The sequence below is a fragment of the Bombina bombina genome, chromosome 3 (assembly GCF_027579735.1).
Source record: "Bombina bombina isolate aBomBom1 chromosome 3, aBomBom1.pri, whole genome shotgun sequence".
NCBI lineage: Eukaryota > Metazoa > Chordata > Amphibia > Anura > Bombinatoridae > Bombina > Bombina bombina.
Window position 1 is genome coordinate 891,807,878 of NC_069501.1, and position 18,290 is coordinate 891,826,167.

The following is an 18,290-nucleotide window of genomic DNA, read 5'->3' on the forward strand; positions in this document are numbered from 1 at the left end:
CCTATATGCAAGCTTAGTAATGCCCCTCTATATCTTTTAGGATTACTGCTTACCCTTTCCCTCATGGGGATACTGTCAGCCAATTCTGAAATACCCCAGTCTCTCCAGAAAACAATGACTGAACATACCTCACTGCTTATAGCATGAAAAACGTTCCTCACACTGAAGTTACTTAAGTACTCCTCAGCGATTCTGTGGGAACTGCTCTGGATCTTAGTGACAAATGCTAAGATCATCAGCCTGAGCCTCCAGGCAGAAGTCTTCATCCATCTGCTGCCTGAGAGAAAATAGTACACACCGGTACCATTTAAAATAAAAAAACTCTTGCTTGAAGAAAATAAAAACTAACATTTTATCACCTCTTTCACTTTACCCTTCCTAGTACTTAGAGTAGGCAAAGAGAATGACTGGGGGGTGGAGTCAAGGGAGGAGCTTTATAAACAGCTCTGCTGTGGTGCGCTTTACCACTTCCTGTTAGCAGGAGGATAATACCCCACAAGTAAAGGATGAATCCGTGGACTCGTCGTATCTTATAGAAGAAATATGTATAAATATCTGAAAATTAATGTGTTACATTCATTCCCCAAATTTAGAAGGAATTATTTCCGTTTAGGTGATATGGTTTATTGTTTTTTTATATTCTATTTTTTATGAAAGTTAGAATGAAGTCGCTATTTTCTCAAACCATTTCAAAAGAGTGGCCACATTTTTTTTTTTCTAACCAACAGGGCTAGTGATTAAATGTAGTAAATTGAATAATTTAAATTAAAAGAATATGTTTCTTTATAAACAAACTATCGGCTAGATTACGAGTTTTGCAGTAAGCTGAAAAAGCAGCGTTAACAGGTCCTAACTCTGCTTTTTCACTATCGCTGGTATTACGAGTCTTGAAGGTTTAGGGGCCCCGCACACTTTTTTGGCCTTACCGCAAACCGACTTACGTAAAGTTCATAAAGTCTTTTTTCTATGGGACTTTCCATAGTCTGTCCTGGGAGGCCAAAAGTTAGCTAAACCGCTGCACTCCCGCCTCGCAAACACTAGTTAAATAATATTAACCCCTAATCTGCTGCCCCCAACATCGCCGCCACCTACATTATACTTATTAACCCCTAATCTGCCACCCCTAACATCACCGCAACCTACATTATATTTATTAACCCCTAATCTGCTGCCCCCAACATCGCCGACACCTACCTACATTTATTAACCCCTAATCTGCCGTCCCCAACGTTGCTGCCACTATTCTAAATTTATTACTAATATGATTACTATAATAAACTAAATTATTCCTATTTAAAACTAAATACTTACCTATAAAAACTATTTAATAACTATTCTACCTAGTTAAAATAAATACAAACTTGCCTGTAAAATAAAAATAAACCCTAACATAGCTACAATGTAACTAGTAGTTATATTGTAGCACGCTTAGGGTTTATTTTATATGTATAGTATATATAGTATTTAATTTTAAATAGGAATAATTTAGTTAATGATAGTAATATTTCATTATATTTATTTAAATTATTTTTAAATTAGGGGGTGTTAGGGTTAGACTTAGGTTTAGGGGTTAATAAATATAATATAGTGGCGGTAACGTTGGGGGCAGCAGATTATAGGTTAATAAATGTAGGTAGGTTGAGGCGACATTGGGGGCAGGAGATTAGGGGTTAATAAATATAATGTAGGTGTCGGCGATGTTGGGGGCAGCAGATTAGGGGTTAATATGTATATTGTAGGTGTTGGGGATGTCCGGAGTGGCAGATTAGGGTTTAATAAATATAATGTAGGAGTCGACGATGTCGGGGGCGGCAGATTAGGGATTAATAAGTGTAAGATTAGGGGTGTTTAGACTCGGGGTTCATGTTAGGGTGTTAGATGTAAACATAAAATGTGTTTCCCCATAGGAAACAATGGGGCTGTGTTACTGAGTTTTACGCTGCTTTTTGGCAGGTGTTAGACTTTTTCTCAGCCAGCTCTCCCCATTGATGTCTATGGGGAAATCGTGCACAAGCACGTACGACCAGCTCACCGCTGACTTAAGCAGCGCTGGTATTGAAGTGCGGTATGGAGCTCAATTTTGCTCTACGCTCACTTCTTGCCTTTTAACGCCGGGTTTGTAAAACCTGTAATACCAGCGCTGTAGGTAAGTGAGCGGTGAGAAAAAACTGCTCGTTAGCACCGCACAGCTCATAACGCAAAACTCGTAATCTGGCCGTATATGAGCAATATTTTAGTAAGGCTTAAAGTATACTTGTAGGCAAACCACAATTATTCATAAGAATATACATCAGATTATAACAGAAAGGAACACAATGATTCATTTGCAATCTGGCAGATAATGCTCATACACAATAAATATCTTAAAACACCTAAAACTCTAAGCAAAACTTTCAGGAATAAACCACTTGGTAAGTATGCTTATTGCAACTCCTTTGATTATTATCAAGTAGAACTATTTGTGCATACATTTGCAGGACCACCACTAGACATATTCAAGCCCCTTACTGAACCAGTGGTCGGGGTCCCCTCCCCCTAGCTGAGTGGCATTATAAAGTGGTCAGATAGGGGCATATACTGCAGAATGTATATACTGAGTGCACCATAGGAAGATGGCAAGACATACACACCACACACACATATATATATATATATATATACACACACACACATATATATATATATACACACACACACATATATATATATATATACACACACACACACACACACACACATATATATATATATATGTTGTTCTGAAGAAGGGGAGAATACATCCCCGAAACGTCAATTAAAATTTAGATTTTTTTTAAGAAAATCCTGTGACTTCACTGTTTGTGTGTTGGATGTATTATTGGAGTGGACGTACAGGTGGTTGACCCAGGAGGGCGGATTCCGAAATTGAGTTTGTATATATATTTATATATATATATACACACACACATATACACACACACATATATATTTATATATATATATATATATATATATATATATATATACACACACACACACACACACACATGTATATATAAAGGAACCGAGGAGAGCAGTGGCGTATTTAGGTTTTGTGCTGCCCGAGGACAAATATAAGGAAGCTGATCAAATAGCATTGTAATATATGCTCACATGAATTTACACAGTTGTACTCAAGTCCCAAGCAGGAAGAAAAATATTCATTTGCACCACAGATTCATCCCTTGCTTTAAAGCAGCACATGTGAAGTATGGTGCAAAAGCAAAAAAGTAATCATGAGTGTATAATGAAAAAGGAGACACAGAGGGAAATGTGTGAGGCTTTTAAATCATATTATAAATAATATAGCAAAAGAAACGTAAACTACAATATACACCTCACCCATTTTGAAGCCAAGGGCTTACAATAAAAAAAGATTGCATGAAAATCCTGGCCTGGCTCACCTTTATTACAGGTCACAGCATATACAGCAAGAGTGTGTCCTGCATAAGCTGCACTTATTAGTTTAACTGTCAGAAGGAAGGAGCTAACGACTTTTACTTACCATACAGGGAGCCATTTGTGCTAAGCATCTTTCCGGAATGGTAGGCAGACCAGGTGACAGTTACAGCCTTCTGCTCCTCCAGCCACCTACTCCTCCTTACATAAACCTGCGTGCATTACAGCCTACTAGCGTGCACATGGGTAATGGAAAAGCTAGTCAGGCCAAGGTTTAGCTACTCTAGTTGGTAGCTAGATGCACCCAGGCCCCTGGACCCCTATACTCAGTTACCGCTTTCGCACCTGATGGCGGCCCTGTAGGTTTGTCTACTGTTCAAAGCTCTCACTGTTAAAGGGACAGTGTACTGTAAAACTGGTTTCCCTTTAAAGGGACATTGTACTATACAATTGTATCCCCTTTAATGTGTTTCAAATGGCCTATTTTACCTGCTGGCTGGAGTGTATTTAATTGTTAGCAAACAGCACATCACATTTACCATAATCTTGTAATTTGAAATAGCTGTCTGTTGTATCCCCATCTATACAGAAAATACAAATATTTCCTCTGTAGAAAAGCTATGTAAACAGGAGACAAGAAAAAAACATCCTGTTCACATGCAAAAAAAACCCACGAAGGAACAATTTCCCTTACATTTCATACTCTGCAGTAAGTTTAACAAGTTATTTGGAACACATTAAGGGGAAAACAAATTTGAAAGTACAATATCCCTTTAATGTGTTTTAAACAATATGCCAGCTGCAGAGTTTAAAATGTATGAATGTTTTGCTAACTAAAACCACAAACCAATCAAATGTTCTGAGCTTTCAGGGAGAAGAGATCTTATTCCATTATCTCTCTATATGCACGTAGAGTACTCCTTATCTTATCCATCACTATATACACAAAGATTAATACTTAGATATAACAAGTGACAAAATAAAGCTAAAGGAACTTTTTGTAAAACATTTAATACACCCCTAAAATAGATCATTTGTAACACATTACAGGGGAGAACAAAATCACAGTACACTGTCATTTGAAATATGCAGTTGGGCCAGGTAAACTGCAGCATACTTAAAAAAAACTGTGTAAAACTTGTGCTTGTGCCACTCTCTCTAGAAAGCAAAATGCAAGCAAAATATATAGTTCAATGGTATTGTATTTCTACTAATTTACATTACATGAGTGATTCAGTTTTAAGTGTAATGTCCATTTAATCGGTATGAAAAATTTCTATAGTTGTGAACAGTGTGTTAAAGTAACAATTTAAGAGGTTTTCCACTAGACATGTACATGCGGAAAAAGACGGCTGCTCGTGGCATTCGGCTCTTTTTGGAGCTGGATTTATTCTTGTGAGAGTTCAACACACAAAGAAATGTGCAAATCCAGATCTCAGTGTGTTGAACTTTCACAAGAATAAATTTGGCTCCGAAAGAGAACAGCCGTCTTCTTCAACATTCGATCTAAACAAAGGATCCAATTGGACATTTCTAGTTTCCACAGAGCTTTGTTTACACACTCACCTCTATTACCTATTTTATATTTGTTCTTAATATTCCTCAGCAGGACAAATAGATAAAAGGGAAACATAACATGGCTCTGTCCTTGGTCCCCTTCTCTTCTCAAATACACGTCGTCACTAGGTTCCTTAATAAAGTCCCATGGGTTTCAATACCATTTGTATGCTGATGACACCCAAATCTACCTCTCTGCACCAGACCTACCTCCTTCCTTACTAACCCGTGTCACTAACTGTCTTTCTCACATCTCATCTTGGATGTCCTCTAACTACCTTAAGCTAAATCTCTCCAAAACTGAACTCCTTATTTATCCCTCTTCTTCCAATGTCTCCACCCCCAAAATTGCTATAACTGTTGATAATTCCATCATTACCCCTACCCCGCTTGCCCGATGTCTTGGGGTCACACTTGACTCAGATCTTTCCTTCACTCCTCACATCCAGTCCTTGGCTAAAGCCTGCCGCTTCCACCTTAAAAACATTGCTAAAATTAGACATTTCCTTACACAAGATGCAACCAAGATTTTAATCCACTCTCTCATCCTTTCCCGCCTCGACTACTGCAATTCCGTCCTCTCTGGTCTACCTAGCTGCCGCATAGCTCCTTTACAATTATGAATGCCTCTGCCAGGCTCATCTGCCTTACTCATCGCTCTTCATCTGCTGCAACTCTCTGCCAATCCCTTTACTGGCTTCCTCTTGCCTCTAGGATTAAACATAAAATCCTCACCCTGACATATAAAGCTCTCAACTGCACTGCTCCCCCCTACATCTCAGAACTTGTCTCTAGATACTCTCCCTCCCGTCCCCTTCGATCAGCTCAGGATCTACTCCTCTCCTCCTCTCTTGTTACTTCCTCACATTCACGTTTACAGGACTTCTCCAGACTGGCCCCCATCTTGTGGAATTCCCTGCCTCGCTCCATAAGACTCTCCCCTAGTTTTGACAGCTTGAAGCACTCCCTAAAAACTCTACTATTCAGGGATGCATACAACCAACACTAACCTTTCTTAACGCCATTGCTTTCCCCTTGAACCCCTTAGATTGTAAGCCTATGGGCCCAGCTGTTTACAGATCACTTCATAAGAGCCGACTACAACAGTGAAACTCTCGGCAGGGCCCTCCACCCACTTGACCCCTACAAAAGCTTACCTGTACACCGACTATGTTTACAGCACTGCGGAATCTGTTGGCGCTCTGCAAATACCTGATAATAATAATAATAATAATAATGGCAATTCCCATTACTTTATAGACACTCAGCGCAACTGACAAAACCAACAATTTGCAGCGTTAAATTACAGAAAAAAAGGGACACAATAAATAATTAAAGTATATTGCTTTTTTATTTGTTTTTGCCACACATAATTAAACATATTATATTACAATCTCAAACTGTTTAATGTCCCTTTAAAAAAAATAACTACAAAAAGATTTCCTTTTGCTCATACACTGACGTATTTAGATAGTTGTGCTATTATTTTTAGTTAAGATTTTCAAGTGAAATTGCTAAAATATTTGTGTAAAACTGACAAAGCTATTTTATCTGGATAGTGGAAATTAAACATTCTGATCTACATCTGTGCCCTGGGGATGTTTTCTGTTTCATATCCTTTGTAGCATTCCTTTCTGTGTCATCACAGTAAAAGCAGGACATTGTATTACAATAGTCTTATTCAATTTGATTCACAATTATGTGACTTTTAAAAAAAAAAAAAAAATGTTAAAAACATTTAAATAAGCACATTTATTTCATATAAATAATCTATTGCATCTATTGTAACATCACTGGTTTGAAAATTTGTAGTTCCATTAAATTGGTGTAAAAGTTAAATTAGGCATATACAAACACACACTATATATATATATATATATATATATATATATATATATACAAATTGTCATATTATAATACTGTAAAATATTACAATTAAACAATTACAATATCTGAAATTGATTTTGATTAATTTATTTATTGCTTAATTAAACAACAAATAACAACTTAGGGTGTCAAAACAAAGAGTGTAAATGAATCAATACAGTGTTTGCTGAGGGGACAAATATGCATTCTATACTAAATATGATGTGCAAGTCAAATCATTTTAAAACATGCAATGCTAAATAAATATATTCATTACCATTCATAATTTTCTTATCTATTAGTTTGTGATTTTAAAAATATTTCAGTTTTTAAAATATAATTCTAGCATATTGCAGCACATATACTGTAGATGCTATAATAAAAAGGGATTTATTTATTTATTTTCCCCTTATAAAGTGTATTTTTAGAAACCAGGCTTTCATTTGTGATATTCTAAGAAACTACAGATGATGCTGTCCAGGCAATTTAAAACCAGGGGAAAAAAGGTTGTTGATGTTCTGTAGGAGGGAGTAGGTGGAGTTTGTCACTCACTGATGTACAAGTGTTTGACTAATCTAGTGGATTTTCAGACACAGGCATTCCAGGAGCAAAGTCTGAACCAGTCACTACTGACATGCTATGAAACACATCAAAAGAACTCAGTTATAACAAAATTCAGAGCAGCTCACAGCCTAAAATCTTCTTGGATTACTCTATGAAAGTTTCTTAATAGAACCAAAAGGAAGGTAAATAGCATGTGATTTTATTATTATATATTTACTAATTATACATTAGATGTTATTCCATAACTATATTTATAAATCTTGCCTGATTGTGTTTACATGAGCAGAGCATGTATATGTCCATATATATATATATATATATATATATATATATATATATATATACACACACAGACATATATATATATATATATATATATATATACAGTATATATATATATATATATATATATATATATATATACACACACACAGACATAAATATATCCATATCTCAAAAAATAGTACTAAGCATCACATTTTCATTAAATTGATACATTGCATCATTATTCAAGATCCAGGGAGTACTAGTTATTTTGTTTTATTAATCACCAGTAGCTGCTGCGCACTTGGGGTATTAATTACATAGATTATTTAAAAATTGGTGCCGTAGTGCAATAGAAGTTCTTAGGCTACTTATTCCAACTATTTATTATCATTAGACAAATATTGAAATTATGTTTCAACTGACATTGTGCCTCTTTGTTTAGGTTCTGGTTGGACGGACTTTGCATCTTCTTGTAAATATTTACATAGATTTTCTTACCTCTAAACAATTCCAAAAATCATGCAGAATCCAAAACATTGTATAACTCTGACAACATTGCTATTATCGGTATTTGTAGTATATGGAGACAAGAATGAGTCATCTTTAAAACCATCAGTCTTGGAACTTCCAACTACCACTATAAAGCCATATGTCTCAAAATCTAATATATCAATCTATAATCAATTTAAAAATAAAACCGTTCAAACTGGAAGAACCAAATTACCCCCAATGTGTGAAAAGCCTGCTGAGATCACTCATACTTTTAAATATATAAATACAGTTGTATCCTGTGTGATTTTTGTAGTTGGTATTGTTGGCAACTCAACACTGTTATGGATAATCTACAAAAATAAGACCATGAGAAATGGCCCCAACATACTAATAGCCAGTCTGGCACTGGGGGATCTGCTACATATCATCATTGACATTCCGATCATGACATACAGGGTAAGTACATGTTTCTTTTAATGCATAAAGATAATGGGTAATTCTGGGAGCATTGGCAGATAGTGTGCATCATACTTCATTTCACTGACTTTAACATAAAACAGATATTTTTCTCCAACACATTTAAAATTCATTGTGTAGTCCCCCATTTTAGTTCAGATTTAATACATCATTATATACTAAGAATTTTGCTTATAAAGTAAAGGGAAAGTGTAATACTTCATTCATTAAAAATATGTCCTTATGACCACAGGGTGCCCTCCAGTGATCTAAATCAGCCGTCATTTCATTTTCTCATATTACCAATCTACATCTCTGATTTGCAACACACATAGTTCCCCTCTGCCTCACACACTTTATCAGCAGGTTTAGTATATTCTATATCTGTATCATTTTGTAGTTTTGCTGTATTTATCTTTCTGAATTATTGCTCATTTAATGTTTGTTAATATAAAATTGTTTATTATGTTTTGTTATTAAATGTTTAATTATTAAAAGTAATACTCTAGTACCAAAAAAATGCTTTATCTTGTTGGAATAGTTTATTTTACTGAATTATTTTATTTCACATGTGCTTAACCCTTTTAAGAGGTTAAACACATAGGCAATGTTGCATTTTCCTGTGAAGATTTGTAATTAGTGCATATGCCCATATGCCACTCTTGATGGGCTCACTAGCCTTCTCCTCATCTATGGCAACACAAAAGCACAATTATTGTGTGGGTTTGTCTGTGATTAACCCATTACACATAACAGCACTTATGAAATGCTGCAGTATTTTTCCCTCCAATATAATTTGAAAAATGTGATATTTTCAAGTAAACAAATTAAATGTGGCCCCTCCTTTTAAAACAATGGACATCTGGACATCCCCTATTGTCCTTTATATCTGAATTTACACACAGTTTGCTTAAATGCAGAAAGCAAGACAGAAAACACTAACGTTAACATTTCATAAACACTCAACATGACATACTGTAGTTAACATTATCAGTAATTGCAGTGCAAGTCAAGTGTAGTACGTTTGACCCTAGACATGTATGAAACCTTGTATACACTAAGAATAATATGTTAGCTTTTTTCATTTAGCAGATCCCTAAAACTACCTCATTAGTGTTTATAATATTCTCCTCACCCCTACTGTCTATTTATTATAAAATAAATATTTTTAAAATTTTACTAATCCATTATTTATATAAGTGTCAATTATGTTAATATTCTTTAACAGTGTACAAGCTAATTGTACAATTAAGTCATACAGTTTAAGTTTTACTTTTTTATTCTATAATCGTGTTTTCCACTAATTTACACAAATAAAATGTACATGTAAAAAAGTGAATGTCAGAAAAAAATACTTATATTTTCATTTGAAACCGTGAAGGAGTCCTGGGAATACATTTTAGATTCTATTTTTTTTTTATGTATTTATTTTTATTGATTTATAATGTTAGTTTAGAATTTAGAATGATACTTCGCTTTAGCCATGTTGTTTTGTTTGTTATAAAAAATGTTATGAATGGTGAGTAACCCAAAATTTGGGAAATCAATTTTTATAGTCACATTGGTAAATAAACAAAATTGTATAAGGAAATAAAATATCTTTCCTTTGTGTTAATACTGCAATAACCTCCTTTTATACATTACTTTCGTGTGACTATTTTCATATGAATTTGTTTTCAGCTTCTCATGTATATTTCTTAAAATAACCTTTTAACGAATAGTACTCAGAAGCTGTATATATCCAGAATACATTATAAGATACTTTCCAACATACAATCTGTTTTAAAAGGCAGCTTTCTTTTTGTTGTCTGAACTAAGCATCTTTTATTCGCCCCCCCCTCCCGATACTGACCCCAAAGTATGGAAGCTGTTGCATGGTTTTTATGTACAGTACATCTGACAGGCATACGCTTGTTTGTGGAATACTCACCAATCACAAACTACCTGTGCTCTTAGATTTTTATTGGGTGCATGCACAAGGTTAAAAAAAGGTGAAGGTGCCTTTCAGGACAGCTTGTTTATTGCAAAGTATATTAAACAGGTTTGTACTATTCACAAGAAGATCCCAGTGAATTAGCCTTAAGGTTAGAAGGGATACCATCTTCTCTCTTCTATAGCAATTTAACTTTCTATTTGACATCAAAGTAAACACAAATACAATTAATTTATTTGGGAAATAAAAAAGTAAATTCCACATTAAAGGGACATCAAACCATAGTTTTTTTTTTTCTTTCATGAATTAGAAAGAGCATGCAATTTTAAACAACGTTCCAATTTACTTCTATTATCTAATTTGGTTCATTCTCTTGATATCCGTTTTTTAAAAGCATATCTAAATAGGATCAGTAGCTGCTAATTGGTGGCTGCACATATATGCCTTGTGTGATTGGCTCACCCATGTGCATTGCTATTCAAATAAAGGATATCTAAAGAATTTTAACAAATTAGATAATAGAAGCAAATTGGAATGTTGTTTAAAATGTTATTCTCTATCTGAATCGAGATTTTTGGGGGGTTTCATGCTCCTTTAAGTAGAGCACAATATTGACTGATACATCCATATCAATCTAACGTATAGTAAAATCAACTTGAAACTCTGTGGACCCCTAGTTATCTTTTCTATAAATGTTATATTGTTTGTAATTTACAATATGGTTATTTTATGTAAATGTACTGATGTGTTTGCACTGGTAGTGAAATAGCTAAAAGTGAAGATCTCTGCAGCTGAATTTGTGAAAACAAGCATTTTCCGAGATCCCCCTAGTGTCTATTTACATTAGGATGCATGGAAAACAAAGTACAGACATATCTATGGAAGATTTGCTTTCTTGGAAATATGCCAGGTTATGTTGATGCAGTAATGTAATATCACCATGAATATATTGTAAATGTGGTGCAGGAATGTTTACCTATAATTAGTGGGACACAAATATGGTAGGCTTTTTGCTCAAGAAAGCTTCAAAAGCAATGTGAAATTTAAGGCATCCATCTAGTACCTTCTTAGTACATATCAGTTTAGATCAATAAACTAATATATCTGTTACATCTTTAAACCTTGTGTTACCCATATAAAAAATATACCCTTTAAAAACACTAGCAAATTATTCAATGTTGAAAATGAAGCTAGAAGTTGTGTGAATTTTGTTAAATTTGACCAAAACTCCAGATGTTGATATATATTTGCAGTCACAAAATTACGATGGCCAAGTTTAAAAGATGCTGATTTTAAAAAAAATTGTTTTGCTCTAAGCTTTGCTTTTGTTTTAAACTTTTTGAAAAGCCCTTTGGAAATACAACTTTTAAACAGACTTAGTATACAGCACAGCTGAAAATAAAATACATTTATTAAATTAAAATATAATAATGGTGTATTCAAATGCAATAATCATATTAAAGGGACAGTCTACACCAGAATTTTTATTTTTTTAAAAGGTAGATAATCCCTTTATTACCCATTCCCCAGTTTTGCATAACCAACACAGTTATATTAATATACTTTTAACCTCTGTGATTATCTTGTATCTAAGCCTCTGCAAACTGCCCCTTTATTTCAGTTCTTTTGACAGACTTGCAGTTTAGCCAATCAGTGCCTGCTCCCAGATAACTTCACGTGCACGAGCACAGTGTTATCTATATGAAATACGTGAACTAACACCCTCTAGTGGTGAAAAACTGTTAAAATGCATTCTGAAAAGAGGTGGCCTTCAAGGTCTAAGAAATTAGCATATTAACCTCCTAGGTTAAGCTTTCAACTAAGATTACCAAGAGAACAAAGCAAAATTGGTGATAAAAGTAAACTGGAAAATTGTTTAAAATTACATGCTCTATCTGAATCATGAAAGTTTATTTTGGCCTAGACTGTCCCTTTAAATGTAATAATATTAAATTATAATGTGAAAAGCAATTTAATTACAAAAATTCAAATTTGATTTAAATTGTAATATTACTTTTGTATTTCAATGTAATACATGCATTTGTCAGAATAAATCTACACCAATTGTATGCATGTTTTGCATTTTATTAATATTATTTTATTAGCTATCCTTGATCAAACTGATATCTGTATTTGTTAAATATCTTAACATCTGAGGTGTTCTGTAGTTCCTGAATAGACCCTTAAAGGGACATGTTTTTTTCCTTTCATGATTCAGATAGAGCATATAATTTAAACAGTTTTCCAATTTAATTTTATTATCAAATTTGCTTCATTCTCTTGGTATCCTTTATTGAAGAAGTAGCAATGCACTAGTAGGTGCTAGCTGAACACATCGGGTGAGCCAAGGACAAGAAGCATGTATGTGCAGCCACCAATCAGCAGATAGCTTCTAGTAGTGTATTGCTGCCCCCAGATCCTACTTAGGTATGCTTTTGGTCAAAGAGTACCAAGAAAATGAAGCAAATTAGATAAGAAAAGTAAATTGTAAAGTTTTTTTAAATTACATAGTCTATAAGAATCATGGTATTGTAAAGAGATAAGCCCGCAAAATTACAATAATGGTCAATGAAAAAGTGTTAAATTGTAGAATATCTTTTTTGACATATCTCAGTACATTAGCCCATTAGCCAGAAATTTACAGTCTGTTTTTGTCAAATTTGAAAATTATGAGTGCAGGAGTTTTTGACATAAGCTAAAAATGTCTCAATAAATACATTATTTTTTTCTTAGACTTGTTTATTGTCCCAAGATCCAACTGTTGCAGTATTATCCTATAACTCTCCTCTCTGCAGTACATCCACTATTGAACCTTTGTCCCTTATCTGCTTTCACTCTCACATCCTTCCACTGGTTCCAATGTACACTAGAAATATATTTCCCACATCCAATATATTTAACAAACGATCCTCTAACATTTTAGACCCCGTTTTCAAATACACTCCCTCCTACCTCATTTGATGCACACCCTGTCCTTTCTTCTAAAAATACCTCTTCTAACCGATGCACATAATACATCTCACAATTTACCCCATATCTGTAACTCTCTTCCATCCACAATAGCTCTCCCTATCACATCTACATCTAGGGCCTGATGATCAAATACTCGCTGCTATGGAGAGAAATCGCACAACATTTTGGTGATTTTTTTTTAGACTTTATATTTGAATATAGGAGTCTCTTCTTCACATACAGAACCCTGCATAGTAAGATAAACATCTCTCAATGTAAAACTTGTGTTTCTAAAATGAATTAAATGACCTCACCATACTGGCAAGACTTCTTAGATCATCTCGGCTGCGAAGAGAGCTTGAGATCATTGGGCTCTAAGTCACAATGCTCTAATTTACATATCTCTAAACCACCCATCTCAAAGCCTTAAAAGGACAGGAAACTCCAAATTTGGATAAGAACATACAATTTTAATCAACTTTACAATGTTATTCTATTATCAAATTAGCTTCATTCTCTTGTTATCTTGCAGGCACCAATCAGCAGCTAGCTCCCACTAGTGTAGGATATGTGCGTATTCTTTTTCAACAAGGGACTTTCCTATCCCTTTAACTTTTTGGCAACCCACTTGATTACACTCCATAATAACTCATTTTGTTTTTAATCACTCTTTTGTGTAAAGTTCTCCTTATCCTGAAATGTCTCAGCTTTCTCAATTGAGCTTTTCTGTACAGTAATTAAATATCAACTAACGAAGTGTAATGTGGTCTATCATTATTATTACCTTCCATAGTTATTGCTTTAATACTTAAAAAAATCCTATCCTGCGCACTCTCAGGGATTTGTATTAATAAGACAAATTATTTCCATTACCACATAGATAATTTTCTAGATGTATTAATCAGATTATTTATTTTTAGCCTTTATTGGAGCAGAAATACTGTGATAATTAGACCCATACAGAACTCTTATAAAAACATTTCTTCTGAAATGAAATTATTTTAAAATAATTATGTTAATCATATTTTTTCCTGCCACTTCAACTGGTTATTTTGTATTTTAATGATGTTCTCCAAAAACATTATCACGTATTTAATATGTGATTTTAAAAATTCAGAAAAATTACAGAAAAAAATAATCATTATTACTATATTTATTTACTTATGTATTTTTTTGCTGGTGTAATGTTTCTGAATACCCTCTTAATATCAATCTGTCTGTAATGATTTGCACTTGTACAATATACATTGCCTCCCTTATCAGATGGCCTAATCACAATGTCATTGTTATCACTTAGAATTTGTAAAGCTTGTTTTTCTTTGAAGGTAATATTTTTGGTACTTCTGTTTGATTTTTTTAAGTTTTTCATCTAGATTTCTCAGTTTCTCTTCAAATGTTTTCTGAAAGACATCCAGCACTTTTGGTCTTGCATGGACCGTATAGAATTAGCTTTTTGTCCTTTTATGTAAATGTTTTATATCCTTATCTTGAATTAAATCAGTGCCATCTTGTGTGTTTTCACTTGCAAGATGTTGTAAATCTTGTACTGCACATAAATCAGAAAACATGAGAAATTCATCATTTGAAGTCTCTTTAATTGTTTCTGCTCTCATTTGTGTCGTCTGTTCATTTATACCAAAGAAAAAAATTTTTAACGTAATTTTACGAACGAATTTGTTTACATCTAAAATAGTCTTGAATAAGTTGAAATGAGTGGACGGCACAAAATGTAACCCTTTGGACAGTAGTTTTACATCAGATTCTTTTAATATGATGTCTGATAAATTAACTACATTTTGATCTAGATGTATTTTTGATTCATTTGCCCTTGTGATCTGGTTGCATATTTATTCTGTATTCCCTTTTGATAAGACTGTTGTGGAGTAAAATACTTTTAAGTGTTGAAACTGCTTTTGTTTTTGCCTTTGTTTACGTTTGCTTCCTTTACCCCTCCCTCCTCTGTGTGTTTTTTTCTTGTAGATAATGTCCTGGGATCCCCGTTTTTTGACTGTTGACTAACAGATGTATGTGACTCTATATCGTGTGGTGCTTGTAACACTGTGAGAATGGGTTCCTCATCTATATTTTCGTTATTAGAAGAATCAATGTCGTAAGGGTACAGGTCTCATACATACAAAATGTATTAGGTCATTTCAGTGAAGAACTTGATAATGAATATGAACAAATAGTATATACATTAGATAGCTTATTCTTTGAAATAGATATGTTAAGAAGAAGAGAGACATCAAACTGGAATTGGATATTACATCATTTATGCTATACAGACATGATAAACATACCTAGAGGATTAAGAATGAGAAAATGTCCTTCTTTCACAGTAAATGATTCTGAATTCATAACAAAATGGAATAACATTTTGGATATGTGTATCTTTGACCTAATAGATCTGTTAATTGAATATAAAAGAAAACAAAGAGCAGAATTAATTAATGAAATGAAGGATGTACAGGCCAAATGAAAGGATTTCCAAAAAGACGCAGAATTCAGTAATTATGATAAACAATTTGAGGCTAATATGAATTATTTTAAACAAGAAATGTGGCAATTTAAATCACGAAAAATGCAGAGAGATAAGAGAGATTATGATTCAAAACAAGTATATAAGTGGACTCATAATGAACAAGCCAAAGGGAGATCTAGGTTTTTCAGAGGGAACCAGAGGAGATTTAATAATAAGAAAATTGAAAAAAACAGACATTTTCAGATACAGATTACGACATTGATTTGTCTGATAACGAAAATATAGATGAGGAACCCATTTCTACAGTGTTACAAACACCACAAGATATAGAGTCACATACATCTGTTAGTCAACAGTCGATAAACTGAGATCCCAGGACATTATCTACAAGAAAAAAACACACAGAGGAGGGAGGGTTAAAGGAAGCAAATGTAAACAAAGGCAAAAACAAAAGCAGTTTCAACACTCAAAAGTATTTTACTCCAAAACAGTCTTATCAAAAGGTAATACAGAAGAAATATGCAACCAGATCACAAGGGCAAATGAATCAAAAATACATCTAAATCAAAATGTAGTTAATTTATCAGACATCATATTCAAAGAATCTGAGGTAAAACTACTATCCAAAGGGTTAAATTTTGTGCTGTCCACTCATTTCAACCTATTCGAGACTATTTTAGATGTAAACAAATTTGTTTGTAAAATTAGGTTAAAAAAGCATTTCTTTGGTATGAATGAACAGACGACACAAATGAGAGCAGAAACAACTAAAGAGACTTCAAATGATTAATTTCTCACGTTTTCTGATTTATGTGCAGTACAAGATTTACAACATCTTGCAAGCGAAAGCACACAAGATGGCACTGATTTAATTCAATATAAGGATATAAAACATTTACATAAAAGGACAAAAAGCTAATTCTATCCCGTCCATGCAAGACCAAAAGTGCTGGATGTCTTTCAGAAAACATTTGAAGAGAAACTGAGAAATCTAGATTAAAAACTTAAAAAATCAAACAAAAGAAGTACCTAAAATATTACCTTCAAAGAAAAACAAGCTTTACATATTCTAAGTGATAACAATGACATTGTGATTAGGACATCTGATATGGGAGGCAATGCAGTTGTTTTAAATAAAACTGACTACATTACAGAAGTAACAAAACAACTTAGTGATTCAGAAGTCTACATGAAATTGAAATCTAACCCTACCCAACAATTTAAAAATGAAATGGTTGGTATAATCATATTGGCCAAACACAGTAATGTTATTGATCAACAAACTAAAGAGTCACTCATACCCCAATTCCCTGTCACTCCTATCTTTCATTATTTTCCTAAGTTACATAAAGATCCTATACATCCCACAGAGCGTCCCATCATTGCAGGGATAGATTTCTTCAATGAACCCCTCTCTGAGTTAGTTGACACCTTTCTACAACTCCTAGTAAAAAATCTTCCCAGTTACATTCAAGATACCACCTTATTATTGTGAAAATTGAATAAAATCAAATGGAAACCTACATATAGATTGTTAGCCATTGATGTGGCTTCACTGTACACTTGTATACAACACACAAAGGGAATTACAGCTTTGGAATTTTTTCTGGATTTTCAAAGTAATTATGAACCAGCTACTAAGCGTTTTTTAAGTGCCATGGAATATTTACTAACACATAACTTTTTCATGTTTGGAAGTGATTTCTTTCTACAGAAGCGTGGAACAGCTATGGGGGCAAAATTTGCCCCCTCCTACGCCAACCTGTTCATGGGTTGGTGGGAGCTGTTCCACGTTTTTGGAGAGAAAAAAACATACAAAACTAATGTCATACATTTTTATAGATATATTGACGATTTGTTTTTTATTTTTGATGGTGACAGTGACCAAACAGAGTCATTCTGTCAATATTTGAACGATAACCAATGTGGAATTAAACTGGTGGTAGAGCATAACTCTGATCACATAAATTTTCTTAATGTTACTATCTATGTAAGTAAAGACAGACAATCAGTAGAAACTAAACTTTACAGGAAACCCACATCAGGGAATACAATATTACAATTTGATTCCTGTCATCCTAGGCACATAGTCAGAGGTATCCCAAAGGGGAATATGTAAGAGCTAAGAGAAACTGCTCAACCAATGAGGAATATATTGTACAAGCGCAAATCATTACAGACAGATTGATATTAAGAGGGTATTCAGAAAATATATTCAGTAAGGCAAAAGAAAATGTAGACACAATGACTAGAGATCAACTACTAAAATACAAGCAACCAACCAATACTGATAAAAAACAGAAA

At 33.7% G+C, this 18,290-nt stretch overlaps 1 protein-coding gene across 1 annotated transcript in view; it reads left to right on the forward strand.

Annotated features, from left to right (window-relative positions):
* The first annotated feature begins 7,448 nt into the window (after nucleotides 1–7,448).
* EDNRB (endothelin receptor type B) overlaps nucleotides 7,449–18,290 on the forward strand; it is a 74,426-nt gene continuing 63,584 nt past the window's right edge. Inside the window, exons 1-2 of the mRNA XM_053707851.1 lie at nucleotides 7,449–7,586; nucleotides 8,114–8,619. Coding sequence (XP_053563826.1) covers nucleotides 8,191–8,619 — 429 coding nt within the window. The 5' untranslated portion in view covers nucleotides 7,449–7,586; nucleotides 8,114–8,190. The remainder of the gene's footprint in view (nucleotides 7,587–8,113; nucleotides 8,620–18,290) is intronic.